Raw genomic sequence first — 16,975 nt, forward strand, 5'->3', positions numbered from 1 at the left:
CCTCCGATCTCGCTAAAGGCAAGTTTAGGTAAGCGATTGGTGCCTGGCTCACCCCAGCTTTTAGCTCGCTGTCCTCCCTCCACGGTCCACCAGCCACCTGGTCAGTGACACGGTACGGTACTATGTACGGACAGCCTAAGCTCTGTGCCCAAGCGCCATGTCAGTGACAAACGGGCCCGCCGGACAACAGTCCAGCAGCGTTCAAACAGCCTAAGCGGCGCTCCAGAGTCCACCGGCCCGACGAGCACGACATCATTATAGGTGACAGAAGCGACCTGCTGACGTGCGAAATCGTGACTCCAACTCCTGACTCCGACGCGGGCCGTCCGTCTCCTCCCACCATCTTCTTCTACTCCCTCTTCCCCCCCCAGTCAGTTCCATCCCGTCCGCGACTATCCATCCGTTATCCGCAAACCCGAGACTTCTCCTCTCCTCTCCTCGCCCTCCCTCTTGAGCACGTCATGTTTGATCTTGGTTGTTTGTGACTCGAGTCTCGCGGATCCGGCCACCTCACTTCTTCCATCTGCGCAACAATGAACAGCGACTGCCCTTCTTTTTCTATCTAATTGTCGGTTCTTCCCTTGGCTACTCATAGCCGACCAAGGCACATATCTCCAATTCGACAATCCGTACTCTCTTCCACGCATCTCCGAACCCGACTGAACCTCCCACACAACCAACCCGTCATTCACCATGGCGCGAGCCGCAAACACCCCAACCCCGTCCGATGACCGGACCCTCGTCGCGGGAGCTCACGACGACGACGACGCTTCCTCCACAATCAGCCGCTTCAGCTCGAGATCCTCCTTCGACTCCCAAACACCACCGAGGCGGAAACGTCCAAGCCCCCGCGCGGCCACCACCCTCCGAGCAATCTCCTTCGTCGCGGCATTGATCTCGGCCCTCTGCGCGGGCTCCATCACCGTCTTCTCCATGTACGGACACATCTTCCAGGAACGCCTGCACTACACCCAGTTCCAGGTCAACGGCCTAGCCATCAGCAGCTCCGTCGCCCTCTACCTCCCCGTTTCGGTCCTCGGCTACATCTGCGACCGCGTCGGCACCCCGCCCTTATCGCTCCTGGCGGCTATACTCTTCAGCGGCGGCTACGTCATCGCCGCGGGCACGTACCGGAAGCTCGAGGCGGAGAACCTCGGCGGGCTGCGCGATTACGCCGGACGGCGCATCGGCGGCGACGCCGACTGGACGTACCCGCTCATGATCTTTGCTTTCGTCTGCGTGGGCGTCGGTACGTGCTCCATGTACCTCGCCGCCGTTGCGACGTGCGCCAAGAACTTTGGCAAGGGAAAGCATCGCGGACTGGCGCTGGCTGTGCCGATTGCCGCCTTTGGGTTGAGCGGCATGTGGCTCAGTCAGTTGGGCAGTCACGTCTTTTACGAGCGCTTGCCGGACGGCTCGGCTGGAGACTTGGACGTGTTCCACTTCTTCGTCTTCCTCGCCATCCTGCTTTTGGTGGTGGGAGTGACTGGCTCTTTCACGCTAAAGGTTGTCGACGAAGAAGAGATATTCGAGGAAGCCGTTGAGGAGCTGGAGCGAAGCGGCCTCTTGGAGCGCAGCACTTCCTTCCTCAGTGCCCGCAGTCTCGAACGCAGCAGAAACTACGGCGCAATCGGACAGATCGACGACGAGGAAGACGGCGGCGTCTTGGGACCGGCGGAAGACGATGCCAAGCTCAGGAAGAAGCTCGTCCTCAACGCCGAGACCAGGAGCTTCCTCACGGACAAGACCATGTGGTGCTTCGCTCTCGGATTCCTGCTGATGATTGGACCCGGTGAAGCCTTCATCAACAACCTGGGCACCGTGATTGGCACGCTGTACCCTCCCACCATGCACTACGTCGGACCTCCGACCTCGGCCGCGACGCACGTCTCCATCGTCGGCATCACCAGCACCATCGCCCGTCTCGCAACCGGCACCCTGACAGACCTCCTCGCGCCCTCGCCGCAGACGCAGCACCTACAAGTCTCCTCCACGTCGCCCTTCCTCCGCGGCAGACCCACCATCTCTCGCGTCGCCTTCCTGCTCTTCTTCGCCATCATCCTGTCCCTGGGCCTGGTCGCCCTAGCCTCCGGCCTCATCCAAGAGCACGGCGAGCGGTTCTGGATCGTGTCCGGTCTGATTGGCTCCGGGTACGGCGCCGTCTTCAGCCTGACGCCCATCATCATCACCGTCATCTGGGGCGTCGAGAACTTTGCGACAAACTGGGGCATCGTCGCCATGTTCCCCGCCCTGGGCTCGACTTTCTGGGGACTGGTGTACTCGGCCGTCTACCAGTCTGGCGCTGAGAACTCTCCCCAGCGCGGCGGCGGCAGCGGCGGTGGCGGAGACGTCTTTTGCTATGGCGCGCAGTGTTACGCGCCGACGTTCTGGGCCATGGCCGTCACTGTATGGTTGGCGTGTGGCATGATCCTCTTTGCCTGGAAGGGCAAGGGTGGATGGGCGCAGCGCGGCATCATCATCTAAGTCGTCAAACATCACTGTTACTACAACATTACATCACATAACACATCTTTCTTTTTTATTGTCAGGCATGTGTATCGGCGTTTGGGCAAGAGCATTTGGGTTGAATAAGGCGTGTCATATCTATTCCGCCGTGGTTTCATTGGGGTATATAATCGCGTAAAGTCATAAAATATCCGGGCCAGTCCTGTTTTCCCTCTCGTGATCCAAAAGTCGCTCTCGCATCGCACACACACATACTTTCTGTCTCACTTTCTCTCTCTCGTTCTCTCGCCATGTTTTTGTGTTATTCGATCATAGCATCATGATTGCTACCAAGGTCGCAAGCGCCATAATCAGGCCCGCCACCAGAGGCGTGCTCGTCCTCGCACTCGCGTTCTCCTGGTCGTACTCACTCATCGTCTTCATGCAGATCCATTGCGAATACAAGAGCTTGTCAAACAAGACGCTCATGACGGGCGTGTACCCGTTCAGCCCGCCTGTTGGTTTTGTCGTGCTCCCGTCCCCGTCGAGAATCAGCTCCACGTCGGTCAGCTTGAACATGTCGTACGACTGCGGCAGCGTCGGGTGGCAGTCGTTGTTGTCGTCTGCGTCGCCCGCGTCCTGCGCCAGCACGGTCGGGGCGTCCGGGCCGATGACGTCGACACCGGTGATGTTGACGGCGCCGGCGACGAGGTTGCAGTGGAAATCTTTATCTGTACGCGTCCGCTCCTCGAGGTACATTGCGATTTCCTGGCACCGGGGTAGGGTCTCGTCATTGGAGTGGGCGGTGCGGAAGTCGTCTACGTAGCCCGTGATCTCGTCCATACAGGACTGCTGGAGCCAAGGGCTACAGTCTGTGGTGTCGAGGTCGGGTACCTCGTGCGGTGTGGGCAACGTCTGGAACATGTGCTGGAAGATGAGGGCGCATCCCTTGGGGTAGCTCTCCGACGAGAGATTCAGTCCTGCGGGGGCGCCTAGGTAGTAGGATTGGGTATAGAGCTGCTTCTTTATCCAGCTGGGGGAGTTTGCCGGGGCGGGGGAGTTGGCGACGGTGGCGACGGTGAGGGAGAGCTTGCGAATGTCGGTGGTGTTCTTGTCGTCTATGGGTATGTCGAGAACCTCCGGGGCGATGCCGACGCGGCGGAGGACGGAGCCGGCGAGGGTACAGTTTGACTCGCCGACGAGGTCGTCGACGGCGCCGGGCGGGCAGTCTACATCGGCGCAGCCTTTTAGAGAGACCTCTGTTAGGATGGGGACCGTTGCGAGAGCGGGCCCGGACCCCGCGAGGACCGTGAGGAGGGAGGTCCCCATGAGGCTCGAGGACCAGAGCCTCATTCTAGAGGGGGTGTATCCGTAGGGGACACCGGCCGGCGGGATGGACTGGAGTTGCTTTCGTCTCGGTTGAGTTGGTTTACGTCAAGTGTTCAGGGGAAAGCGTGATGAGAGGGACCCGGAGACGGGAAACCGGCAAGAGGCCACGCAGGGCCAAGACCGCGATGAACAATTGGGGCCTGGGCCGAATAGGTATAAAGACCTGGGTCCCGGGACGCGAAGAGAGGACCAGCGCGGTGGGCGCGCCGGGCTCTGCTCTGCTCTGCTGCGGCGTGCGCTGCCTGGTGGGATGCTGCGCAGGTTCCGCAGGACGATGAGAGGTGGTTCGTCTGGCACGGAAGTACGGCAACGACGGGTGAGGTTTTTGGTCTCGGCGCCGTGGTTGTTCGCGGGCGGGGTGTGGGGTGCGGGTTGCTTTGCGGTAGGTTTGTGCGTGGTGTGTTGTGCTGGCTTTGCCGACCTATGCGGACTGCTGGGCAGTGGATGGGCAGAAAGAGCTGATGGAGTTCTGGCAGAAGCAGATGAATGTGCTAGGGTCGGTAAGTGGTCGATAGTATCACCAACACCTTTGTCGCTGGCTTCATCGTTCGACCTCGCGTCGTTGTTGTTGATTCCTGCATTGACTTTGGAGGAGTCGAGAATTTTCCTGGGCAGAGCGCCGAGAAAAGGAAAAAGGTGAGCAGAGAGGCAGAGCAGAGACGGGCAGCCAGGAGCGGGGTGAAAACCACCGCAGCAGGAAGTACTTCGTACAGACACTGGCAAGACTGGGCAAGAACTGATCACAGATTACATCAATGAGTGAAAAAGCAGCAACAGCGGGCGAGAGGGTCGCGTGGTGGAAGGTGATAGGCGCCCAGAAGGTGATTCTTTCCTTGGCATTCCTTGGCGCTCTCACCGTCTGGTTGGCTTATCTAAGGATTTGAGGTAAATTCCTCAATTCCTCTTCGTCCATGAACTGAATTTGATGGTTTTTGAATGTCGAGTTGGCGTTGATCTGTTTGTGATGCTCAATTGAGTTGCTATAAGATGAGATGGCAGGTGAAAAAAACTCACGTTATACTCATCTCAAGTGTGTCTTGAGCACTGAGGAATGGACGGTGAGTTTGGGTTGAAGAGTGAGTGTGAGAGTGAGGTACCTAACCTGAGAGGGGGGATGGTGGGGTTGGGGATGACTACCTAACCAGCCTGGAAACTATGTACCTAGGTACCTTAAACTGCGTCCGATCTAATCCCCGGATAAGGTACCTAAGGTAAGCTTAAACTTCGGACTTTGCAAACAGCTCCTTCAACTTCACTCACTCCCACTCATCCAACATTCCTCATGTTCATGTCCTTTCTGCGGCTCATGCGAACCACTCTTTCTTGCTTCAATAGCCGCTACGAATGATGTTCGTGACGACATTGGACCCGGCCGTCTACCAACTGAGACACAACTACCGTTACGCTGAGGCATTGAGGCAGTGAGGCTGTGCTGGAGTTGGTGCTCAACGCCTGGTTGCCCTACTTCAACCTGACCAATCTTGAGAGCCCAAGATGAATTTTCACGCGTCCAATCCTCCGCAGATGCGCAGATGCGCAGATGCGCAACAACGGTAATGCGAGGTGCTTGACCGAATCTCGCACCTTGTGCTACGAATGTCACGTTCAATTGCCTTGCTTTACGTGAAATGTGCAGTTACTGGCCCTTTGAATGGATTAAATGCTGCTCCCCCTCCTGGCAGCATGGCCTTTCCCTCCATTTCGTCTCATTCACTTTCAATCCTTGGCGTCACAGCAAAACGACTTCGTGATCGCTGTCAGCCAAAACACTAGGCGAACCTCATCGCACTCCAATCCTTCCCTTACTTGCATAACGCCCTACTGATCCTCTACATCTCACTACTGGTCTACAACAACTCGAGCATGGTTGAGACCACCCCCGAAGATGACACCCTCACTCCCCCACCATCGTTGCCTCAGCCTGAGAATATGGGGTCCTCCCAATCTCTGAAACAGCTGCTCGAGGCTGCCATGTGTCGCTCGCTCAATCTCAACGGCGGTGATTTCAAGGAGTTCCTCCCCGAGCCTGCGCTCAACCGAATCCTCACCCCGCAGTCGGCACTAGCAGCTCTGACTTCGAGCCCTGGCATCGCCGACCTGATGTGTAGCATCTACGCTGTCACCGTTTTCAACAAGCAGAAGACTTACATCAAGACCTTTGCCATTCTGGTCTTGATCGGTCGCGTCGATGCCCTTCCAGCTTTTATGCACAATTCTCTCGGCGACGAGCACTTGCCATTGGCATTTACATCTATTTCAGGAGAGAAGACTACCTTGGTCCGGTCCTTGACGACCCCGTCTTGCTCTGATCTGTCATTGATGGGGCTCAGCCATTACGAGGCCTTGTTATTCGAGGCCACACAATGGAAACTCCTGGCGCCTGTTTTTGCACGACGTCAACTCGAAGACGAGCCGCTCGAGTTTCCGGAGGGCACCATATTGCCGATCGTAATGCCTGATACATTTGAGGGGTTCCAGACGCCTCGCAACGGTATGAGCAGCAGTTCTCGCATCTACAAGGCCCATTTTCATGCCGGGCATCACGACTTTCCCTTCTCCAAGGTCGCAGTCAAAAAGCTGCTTCACGGAAGATCGGAAGACTACAGGCGTGAGGTCGAAGCCCTCAAGGTATTTGGTGACATGGGCCAATATAATATTATTGAGCTCCTTGCCACCTTCAAGCTTGGGAAAAACTACTACCTAATTTTCCCCTGGGCCGAATCCGATCTCCGCAGCTTCTTTGCTACCGAGTCACCCTCTTTGCCTCGTCCTATCGGAAAAGCGGTAGTGCCTGCTGCCACCTGGACTGCCAAGCAGATGCTCGGCATTGCTGAGGCTTTGAAGGCAATCCATTATTGCCGACAGACAATGCTTTCTAGATCAACTAGATCAACAATTCGTAGGGAACCTTCAGATGAGAAAGATTACGGCATACATGGGGATCTCAAACCGGAAAATATTCTTCTTTTCTCTGATAGGGGCCCATGGCAATCGCAGCTCATTGTGGCTGACCTTGGACTGACCCGAATTCACTCCGCGACAACGTCTTCTCAGGCAGACAGGCCAGCAGGCTATTCGCTCACCTACCGTGCTCCGGAACATGATGTCGGCCTTTTTAATGGTCAAAAAGCAGATATTTGGTCGCTCGGCTGCGTCATGAGTGTAGCAGCTACATGGATGACTCTGGGGAGCAGGGGGGTCAAGACTTTCGACGCCAGCCGTCTGACAAAGGCCAACGGCCGATTCGACAACTCCTTTTTCGAGGTTTCCAAAGATCGAGAGAAAGGGATCCGAGTCAAGCTGAAAGCTGCTGTATCTTACGTGAGTAGTTGATCAAGAACTTTCTTGTAACATTAAAGTATGTATGCTAACACAGACTTGGATAGTGGATCAGTCGACTACATCAAGCTCCAACAGCCAGTATGTTCACGCACGATCTTCTGAATCTCGTTCAAAATGGGATGCTAGAAGTCGACGGCTCCAAGCGACTGTCGAGCGGTGATATTGTGTCCAGCCTTGAAAAGATGTACGATAAGTGCTGTGATGTCCCTGGCTACACGAAAGCAGCTCCTTTTGGACATATGTCAAGCTGGCTAGGCCGACAGCGGCTCTTGATAGGACCTCATGCACCTCAAGCTCGGTCTCTCGCTGTAAATATGGTGAAGTTACCAAATTCGATGCAACAAAGTCAAACGCTGCCGACAACTCCATCTCAGGCTCGATTCGGCTCGGATTTCCCTAGCTCAACCGCTGGGCCCTTCCCTGAGTTCGACGCAAGACTAAGTGTGACCTTACCCAGCTCGTTTTCAGGGCCATTTCTTTCTGGTCAGGCACAACACGGCAGCGCTGCGAGCCAGCCAAACCCTGCCTTTGGAGAGATGGGTTTCTTTACTTCACCAGATATTGGTAGGCTCACATCTCCAACTGTGGAGCAGTACCTACCCTCTCTCGAAGACCCCCAGGTGTCTGAGCTCGCAGCTACAGAGCCTACTAGTGGGATAAAGAGGGTCCATGAGCCAGAGAGCAACAAAACTGAGGTTAAACGGCAAAAGTCGCAGAAATCGCGGAAAACAAAGGCCGCATCCAACCCTTCAGGGCCTGAAGACCCTGTTGAACCGTCTTCCGAGTCTCTGGCGGGTGCTCAGGATGAAGCACGCCCTTTTGCATGCCCTTACTACAAAAACGACCCGAAGAACTACTGCAAGAAGAAGTACAAGCTGTGCGGAAGTTCCGGTTGGGAGACCATTCCCAGACTCAAGTAAGTTTCGTTTCGCCTTGTCCGAACTGAGTATCATCTCAGTCATTTCAATATTACACGGAAGCATATGCTGATGTACCACACTAGGGAACACCTCCACCGAGCTCATCATAAGCCTGGGCTTAAATGCAGTATATGTCTTGAGCGACTACCGTCAAGGGAGGACCTCGGCAAACACTACAATGCTAAGGTTCGATGTGTCAGGCGAGATGACAAAGTTGATGACATGATGGACGATGCGCAATGGGGCTTATGTCAAGCCCAGATGCGCCGCAAGTCAGACGCCTATAAGTGGGGCGAGATCTACAAGATACTCTTTGGGTCAAGCCCTTCGGGAACCATGCCTTCTCCCTGTATGTCTTCTTTCCAGAATCTTAAATAGGTACGGATATGTAACTGACGTGGTTAGATCGTGACGACCTTGAGACGTTTTGCGACTTTCTTGTGTCGAAGAAACAACAGTCAGCTTGCGACGAATTCCACATCGACATATGTCTGAACTTTGTTCGCGAGTTCCAGAATCCCGGGTCTCTCACGCAGTCTACCGAAGTCTCCGAGGTACCGCCGTCCTTGACTGGTGGTTGGTCCAACGACTCGACCTTGTCTTCTGTTATCATGCCGATGGAGAACGAAACGGAGGCAATTCATTTTGAGTATGACAGAACGACTGATGTCAATTGTCAATCACAGCAGACTGGTGCGATGGGACAGGGTGCTTTTGGTGTTTTTGCTGATGGAAGCCAGTCTTTTACGGAGGAGTTTGGCGATCTTTTACATTTGGATCCAAACGGATCTGTGATTTGAAAGAGGGGCTTGGGATCCTACGTCGCGCGTAGGAACCCGAGTGTCTGGTTTTCCTTTCTATTTTTTGAGATACCACTGGCGTTGTCTTACTTATCAATACTCGACATCGAAATTAGATTTTCATATCGTACTACATGTTCGGGTTTCCTTTCATATTCAGCAGAACGACATCATCCTCCATGGACCCATGGGCCTACGTCATCCTTGTATTATTCAGAGGTCACGACTGAAGAAGACTTCAGTTGCATCTGAAGTTGAAAACTCTTCGTCTAGTTTATTACAGTGAAAGACTTCTAATCCATGTAAAGTAGGCACCGCTGCCAGGTCCAATCACGCCAACTTCTTGGACGAGATAGTCATACAAGCAACATTAATATGTGCAAAAGTGAGGTCTCCGTAAAAGTACAGACCGACTACGAGCAAGGAAGGACTCAAATTCGATGATCAGTACCGCCTCAATGAGATATAACTAACCAGACTTAATACACAAATTCGAGAAAAGAACACCAAAACTCACTTGCATTCCCGGATTCCACGACATACACACCACGAACAACCGTAGACTTTCCAAAAGAATCTAAGCGAAAGCGATGAAGCTTTCAACTAACAGCCGCACCCGCAAGACGCACACCCCTTCCCGCAACCAACATTATCCAAATTTGCACAATCAGAATTCGTATCGCACGTCTGCCAGTCACCGTATCCCCTGTTCCGCGCAGTCCAGCACCACCGCCCGTTGCCGTCGCACGCCTTGTAGCAGTAACCTCCCGAGCAGCCGTAGTCTCCTGGGTCAACATCCCAGCAGTTACCCCAGCCGCCGCCGTGCCGCCAGCCCCAACCCCAGCCCCAGCGGTTTACGGTGGTGGAGTTGGCTCCTCCGCCCTCTTTGCTATCTGCGGAGGCAGGACGGGGTCCGACGGCGTGTTCGGGTCGAGGGACCGGGCCTAGGGGGTGGTCCTGGCACGTGCGGATCTGTGCGGGATGAACGCCGGTGCCACCGGCGGCGGAGGTGTCGAGGGATGCGGCGGTGTATGTCATCACGCCGAGGGATCCGCACCGTTCGGCGGTTGTGGCTGGGGCTACAGCTGCGAGGATGGGGGTGGCGAGGAGGAAGAGGTGGGAGGTCTTCATTGTGTATAAAGGGGCGAAGAAGGTTTGGTGTGATGAGATGGCTGAATGTTTCTTGAGATTGAGTTTGCGGGGGTTCCGGGTGCGAGGTGTTTATGCAGGAGTCCCGACTGCGTGGATAGAGTTTAGATTGACGGGAGTCTCGGGAATTTTAGATGCTTGTTTATGACGATTTGTTGGAAATAGGTTTATTGAGGATGATGAGGAGGAGGAGGGTGTAGGTCCTGTCACTGGCTTTCGGATGCGATGATGTATGAAGCTGTGATGAATTTGTATTCCCAAGAGTTGAAGTTGGTAAAGGGGGATGGGCCAAATTCTTATACTTAAGTTTCTTACACCCCTTTCTCAGGTCAACAGCGATCATGTCCGTTGATCTCCGTCCCCGTCCCAAAGTTTTGATCTCGATGAAGCTTGCAAATTGCCGTGACCTCCGTTATGCTCCGTTTGAAAAGCAAGTTTAACGTGCGAACACGAAATATGCGGGCATCGGACTTGGCGGAGTGATGACTCCTGAGATACCTTTTCGATCTTGCTTTGAAGCCGGACCGAGGCTTGACTTACAAGAAAGTCTTCCGGTACCTTCGGTTTTCTGGAAAAGCCCGCCTCTTTTCGTCTGAAAGGATATTCAACGTCATTTCGAAGTGCTGATAATGACCGAGTCCGAGTTCATCGACAGCTTGATTACGAGAACACCTACAAAGTCATCGCCAAGCTTGTTCCGAAGTAATCCGAGTCATGTTTTTCACCCAGCCTATGTGATGAGTCCTGATGTCACTCTTCAATCTCTTTCTCCCAGATATTCGAGTTCATCATGCTACAGAGTTCATGAAAACTCCGAGATTCGAGGCGGCGTCATTGGGAAGTCGACTCGACTTGAGCTTGAAGTCCGGCATCCAATATCTTGCATACTTTCCGTGACGTCCCGCCACTTTGACACCAGATGGATATCAAGTAATAGCGGTTACATCCGTCATCGTCTCGATTCTATAGACCGCACATGTGATCTAGATTCTTTTTGATTATCTGCTGCTGCCTGAGATCACTGTATCATAGCATGCCGGCTGCACGACTCAACGCCCACAAAGTTACGAGTGGACAGAGCGCTTTGCTGAGAGGTCAGAGTGTTTTGATGTTTAACCTGGAGGCAGACATATTGTGTCGGGTCGTAATCGTCAACTCAAAATCGAAATCAATTGTATCTACGTTTCAAATTTGATTCGTAGAAATCGTGACAACAATGACAAAGGTATATCGCAGGCGAATACCAGTGTTGGAGGATCCTTCGATACATGTGAACTATTGCATACTACATTTTGAAATATGCTTAAAGTCTCCCATTGGAGTGTCAACTATCTTGCTGGGCTTTCTAATCAAGCGAGGTTGAGAGCCTCAAGGATAACATATGCTTGTGCTGTTCACAGGGGTGAACCAAAGCTACAATGGACCTCTGACCCTACGCTTGTCTCATCATGCGAGCGCTCGATAGTGCATCAGAATTCTCTATCCTCAATTCCCATGAATCCAGTTTCAGTCACCTGAACTGCCTTAACAGCATAATGGCTGAGTATGCTTAAGACCTAGGTTTAGTAGATACTGCATCAAAGCTTAGACAATCTGTCACTGCCATTCGCCGCGAGTCTAGGTCGCGCTGAAATGGAGATCCCTTCCAACTTTCCCTCGTTTCTCCATTTACCAATATACTCCAAGAAAGAGACCGTACCTTCAGCCCACACGACTCCCCGTGCCTGCTTGGCCCTCTCTCTAGGGTCGTCTGAGGCCGCTTGACCGTGTCCGTTGAAGTATCCCGGGGTACATCCCGCAAGCGACGAAAAGAAAGGAGCCCTCTTAGCAACCTCCAGACTGTGCTGTTCCTCTGCTTCTCGTGTCACCTCGACGATGGCCCTTTGGCCAGCACCGACTCGTTTCTCAGCCTCGGAGACGATGTACGTGACATGTCGAGCAATGAGACCCAACATGAACACATTGTTGCCCGTAATGGTACCCTGAGACGTACCGGAGAAGAAGAGGTTGGGAAACTCGTTCGTGAGGTATCCATGCAGTGTGGCAGCGCCGTTGCGACGCCATTTGTCGTCCAATGAGATGCCATTACGTCCGAGAACCTCGATGCCGACTCGTTCTGCTGGACTGCCTCCCGTGCGACCACCAGCGACGGAATAGCCTGTGCTAAAGATGATGACGTCGACGGGATACTCCTCACCAGCGACGACGATGCCTCTCTCTGTGGCGTGAGATGGTCCCTTACCCTTAGTGTCGAGGAGATGTACATGCGGATCGTTGAAAGCCTGTAGATACTCATCGCTGAATGTCGGACGTTTACACCAAGAGGGGTACCAGGGCTTCAATCTCTCCGCGGTAGCTTCATCCTTCACGATGCTGCTGACTCGAGCGCGTACACGGTCCATATGTGGCAGGTCCAGGGCGTGGAACCAGGTGGCCCTTCGGTCTTGGTCTTCTGGGGAAGGGTTGACGATGCCATGGGCGGGCGAGCCCATGACCGCGGAGTAAGCGGGCATATCAGTCCAGCCATCGTTGACCAAGTTGGGCTGGCCTGGCAAGAGGGCGTTGGTCATGTGTCGGTTCAAGTTGATCTGCCTCTCGAATTGCCAACCTCTCTTTCTGGCGACAGTAGCTTTGAAAGTTTCGGGGTCTGTGTCCTGTTGACCGCGTTCTTTGACGTATGCTGGTGTTCGCTGCACCACGTACAACTCCTTTGCGAACTTGGCGAGCGTGGGGATTGCTCCTATGGCCGTTGCGGCCGTGCCGACTATCGCGACCCTCTTGTCTCGCAAGTTGGCGAGTGTTTGATCTTCTTGAGATCCTCCGGTGACATCGTAGTTCCATCTAGACGTGTGGAATATGTCCCCTTTGTAGGAAAGGAGACCGGAAATCTTTGGCACTTGTGGTTTTGTGAGAACACCCGCGGCCAGGTAAACATACTGCGCCTGGATCTCTTGCTTGATCACGGGTTCTCCAGGACCACATCTCTCAGAGAGACTGATATTCCAGAGTTCCTTCTTATCGTCCCACTGCACACTATGCACGTCAGACCGGAACAGAGTCTTGTCGTCAAGCTTCCATCGCGACGCAATGAGTTCCGCATATCGTCGGATTTCCGCGGCCGGGGCGTACTTCTTGGTCGGGACGTAACCAGTTTCCTCAAGAAGAGGTAGATAGCAATAGCTCTCGAGGTCGCAGTGCAGTCCGGGATACCGATGCCAGTACCAAGTCCCGCCAAAACCGCCAGCCGCATCGACGATTCGTATTTCGTCTGCGGTTGCAACACCAGATTTAATGAGGTTTACCGCGTATAGTAGGCCTCCGAATCCGGCTCCTAGAACGAAAAATCGGGTATGCTTGGTATCGCGGAATGGCGATGGTTTGGCATTCAGTCTTGCGTGATCCGCCCACGGATCATCGAGAAGTGAGTGTAGTCGATCCTCTGAGGCTTCGTTGAGGGGTTGAAATTGTGCAGAGCCTTCCGGTCTCAGCCTCTTCTCTGCTTCCTCGGCATACTTCCTCCTGACAGCCTCAAGCTTTTTGGCGTCAACGTGAGAGACAGGGTCTTGCGGTGCGGGTGCCGACATAGTTTGTGTCGCGTTTGAGCTTCTTCAATTGAGTCGAATGGAAGAGGTGATGTGAGACTAGTGGCAGTGACAAACATACGTATAACAACTACTACAAAAATTACACTTGTTCACCCCTTATTCTCGATCAAATTATCTCTGGCTTTGACTTCATATACTCGCCGCTGTTGCTGGCCCGCGTTTCGATGATAAGGCAAGCCGCACGCCATTACAAGGCCTTCGATACGCCATCGTTCCTCGATCACACAAGCTGCAAGCGTTCGCACGAATACTGGCATCACAAGTCCGACATCGCTTTCCGCACAAGTGCATAGATCATTTAGCCTGCAATTTTGACCAATCGGCCAATCTAGTGACATGCCGGATCACTGATTTGGCTGTGTGTGAGTGTTGGCATCCCTTTCACAGGGTGGTTGATTCGAACCGATGAGTTCCGTGGGCGACGGAGATGTCAGAATGACTGTATTGGATAATTCTGCGTAGTGTGTCAAAGGGACACGAACAAGCGTAGGTCGGATGGGCAGCTGGGATGGAAGTAGGGGCTGTAGGTGGTTGGTCCCTGCGCGGCCGCCCTTCGAGGTTGAATTGGACTTCCAATCCGACAGTGAGGTCTTGAAAGTTTCTATCTCAAGAAGAGGCTCATGGAGCAGGTTGCAGGCTTATTGCAGGCTTACAACAAAAAACATGCTTGTTTCCACTTTGATACACCACATCACGATGGTTCTTCTTGACTTGGAACCATTTCCTCTTTAATTGTAGCGTATCGGTCTCGTTACTCCCGGTGACGTTGGCGGGTCTTTGTTGTTAATCCTCCATGATTTCCTCGGAATATGTCACGTAACAGGGATAGTAATCGCACCTCACAAAGTGCCCGTCACGTGCTGAATCACGTGTCTATCTCAGATATCGTGTATATAGACCTTCTCCTTTTGTCTATTTCCACTTTAATAGTTAAGCCACTTTTACCACACTCCGTATGCCCATTGCTGCGTGCCATAACTCGTGACAGTTATGAGCCCAGCTGGTATTATGCTACTAGTCAGCCGTGGAAAATTCCGTCGCTCATATCAACGCACCCGTGAGAGGTCTGATAGCGCGCTCCTCTAGTACCTCAGAACAGGTTATCTCGGACCTAATGCTCTTCGTCGATTACTATATAAGACTTGAGGTGTGCGTATTAAACCTCTATTATAAGTTAAGTATGAAATATATGTATTATCCGAAGCTAAGATAGTAGTCTTAAGAGGACTACCCTTAAGAAGAGCCTCACGGCCATGGTACTATATGTACTAAGATCTCTTCTACTTCGAACTATCTCTTAATAGACGATAATATATACTCATAGCTTCTAACGAATATAGTAAGTAGCTTAGGGGGTTCCCTTTAAGGATAAAAATAGAGGAGGAAGTGCTTTTCGTACTATAGAGCCTCGAGGTAGCGATTCGTCGTTAAAAAGGGACTCTAATCTACTTCTTTAGAAGTGATAATAAGACCGCTCTCTTAACTATAAACGTTAGACGCGTATATAAAACGTAGTATAGCGAGCTAGGAATCGGAATAGAACTTCTATTTCTATATATAAAAGAACCCGTAAGTAACGCTAAAAGAGCAAGTTAACTTATAATTACTAAAGCTCGTAAAATACGCCTTTTTGCGAACCTCTTTACGAATCTATAGGATAAAATAGTACTAGTAGTAATTTTTATCTATAATATTACCCCACGGGAGGCTAATAAAAGAGATTTGCCTATTATAATAGAAATTAACTAGTAGAAGCGGTATTAACGCTAGTAATAGACGGGTTATTAAGTGCGGGATTCTAAACCGGTTACCCCGTATTTTAGTAGCCTCTACGTATATAGCTACTAAGCATACCCTCTTTATAGGGATCGTAAGAGGGGTATACGTTAAAAGGAGTTTAAAGTGCTTCTCCGCGGGTATATAGGATACTTAGTTAGATATATATTAAAAACGTATAACCTATATAAGGTCTAGGTGCCCGCGCTCGAGTAAGTATTTATTACGAGGAATGTTAGGTTTAATAAAGAAGTTTTTTATAATCTCGCATACGAGGAATAAGCTATTATAGGTAAGTAAGCAAATTTAGTAATTTAAGAGATATAAGAACTCTTTAATACTAATAATAAGTTAATTCGAGTACTCGGGGAAGTGGATCTAGACTTTAGAAATGCTAGTACTTAAGATAACTCTATAGTCGAGGATAGTATTACTATTAGATTTTTAACTATTTAGGACGCTAAGTAACCGATAGACGTACTTTAGGGTGCGGTAAATAAGGCTAAAGAGGCTAATATAGTTTTACTGTTATTATTAATCCCTAAGATAACCCCCTTGCGCGAGCTTAGGGGTAGGGGTAAGAAAGGGGATATAATAACCGGGTTATAGACGGCTCTGCGCAGTTTATAATCCTCTTTACGAGCGCTTATATATATTACGGAGGTTCTCGAGCTTTTAATTCTTAACGGCTCTTAGTAAAACGCTAGAGTACGCGGTAGACGAGGTGCTAATTACGAAGAAGTAATTCTTAACGCTAAAGTCGACGTTAGTAGGGAACCTTTATAATAAACCCCTATTATTATATAAGAATAGAGCTTATAAAAACTGCCTTATTAAGTACTAAGTAAAGCTCTGTTAGGTCCTAGACGTTTAAACCGGGCCCGTAAACCTCTATAACGCTTCGATAGTAGCATTTTTGCGACGCTTTTATATTCGAATATAGGAGATAGCGATTATTATAACCGTTTTTAGGACTGCTTTTTTTTTATTTTTATGCTTAATTAGTAGAAAGCTATAGAGGAAAGTAGTGTAGGATATATAATACTTTATTAAGTGGTAAAAGGAGCAGTTTATAGGACCTACTTAGAGCGCTCTGGAGGAGTTTAGAAACTACGACTTATTAAAGTTGATTTCTAGAGCTTACTAAAGAAGTTTAGCGATATTAAATATCTCCTACCGTAACTATAGAAGTTACTTAGGGATGCTATAGATATAGAAATGAAAAAGCTAAGGGATATTGGTATATAGGAAGAGGTCGACCGTAATCCTAAATAAGGGATCCTATTTCTATTGAAGTGGGTATATACTTATAAGTACGACGTTAATAACGAGGTTAGCGAGGTAAAAGCACGTATATATATAAGGGGGGATATATAACTACTTAACCCCTTATAAAATACGTACGCTTCGACGCTCGCTATAAAGGCCTTTAGGCTTATAATAGTAATAGCTACTTAATTCGACCTTAAGGTAGATTAGTATAATATTATTAACGCATTCCTTAACGCGCCTCTTAAGAGCGAGAAGCTAGTAATTGTTAAACTCTTAG

General features: G+C 51.1%; 5 protein-coding genes across 5 annotated transcripts; 2 read left to right on the top strand and 3 right to left on the bottom strand.

Moving 5' to 3' along the window:
* Positions 1–693: 693 nt before the first annotated feature.
* On the top strand, positions 694–2,484 carry CLUP02_01984 (MFS monocarboxylic acid transporter; the record flags this gene model as incomplete). The annotated part of the gene is made up of 1 exon (XM_049281019.1): positions 694–2,484. The coding sequence occupies one exon, from the start codon at positions 694–696 to the stop codon at positions 2,482–2,484; it is 1,791 nt and encodes a 596-aa protein (XP_049136976.1).
* A 291-nt stretch (positions 2,485–2,775) lies between these two features.
* On the bottom strand, positions 2,776–4,859 carry CLUP02_01985 (uncharacterized protein; the record flags this gene model as incomplete). The annotated part of the gene is made up of 3 exons (XM_049281020.1): positions 2,776–3,859; positions 3,998–4,441; positions 4,849–4,859. 3 exons carry the CDS (start codon positions 4,857–4,859, stop codon positions 2,776–2,778), a joined length of 1,539 nt encoding a protein of 512 aa, XP_049136977.1.
* A 322-nt stretch (positions 4,860–5,181) lies between these two features.
* CLUP02_01986 (protein kinase) lies at positions 5,182–9,126 on the top strand (the record flags this gene model as incomplete). Its single annotated transcript, XM_049281021.1, has 8 exons — positions 5,182–5,255; positions 5,321–5,397; positions 5,471–5,562; positions 5,608–7,155; positions 7,221–8,092; positions 8,180–8,445; positions 8,502–8,887; positions 9,013–9,126. 8 exons carry the CDS (start codon positions 5,182–5,184, stop codon positions 9,124–9,126), a joined length of 3,429 nt encoding a protein of 1,142 aa, XP_049136978.1.
* Positions 9,110–10,027, bottom strand: CLUP02_01987 (uncharacterized protein; the record flags this gene model as incomplete). The annotated part of the gene is made up of 2 exons (XM_049281022.1): positions 9,110–9,165; positions 9,562–10,027. 2 exons carry the CDS (start codon positions 10,025–10,027, stop codon positions 9,110–9,112), a joined length of 522 nt encoding a protein of 173 aa, XP_049136979.1.
* Positions 10,028–11,394: 1,367 nt separating this feature from the next.
* Positions 11,395–13,629, bottom strand: CLUP02_01988 (cyclohexanone monooxygenase; the record flags this gene model as incomplete). Its single annotated transcript, XM_049281023.1, has 2 exons — positions 11,395–11,435; positions 11,745–13,629. 2 exons carry the CDS (start codon positions 13,627–13,629, stop codon positions 11,395–11,397), a joined length of 1,926 nt encoding a protein of 641 aa, XP_049136980.1.
* Positions 13,630–16,975: the final 3,346 nt, after the last annotated feature.

This window comes from Colletotrichum lupini, chromosome 1 (genome assembly GCF_023278565.1).
Source record: "Colletotrichum lupini chromosome 1, complete sequence".
Taxonomy (NCBI): domain Eukaryota; kingdom Fungi; phylum Ascomycota; class Sordariomycetes; order Glomerellales; family Glomerellaceae; genus Colletotrichum; species Colletotrichum lupini.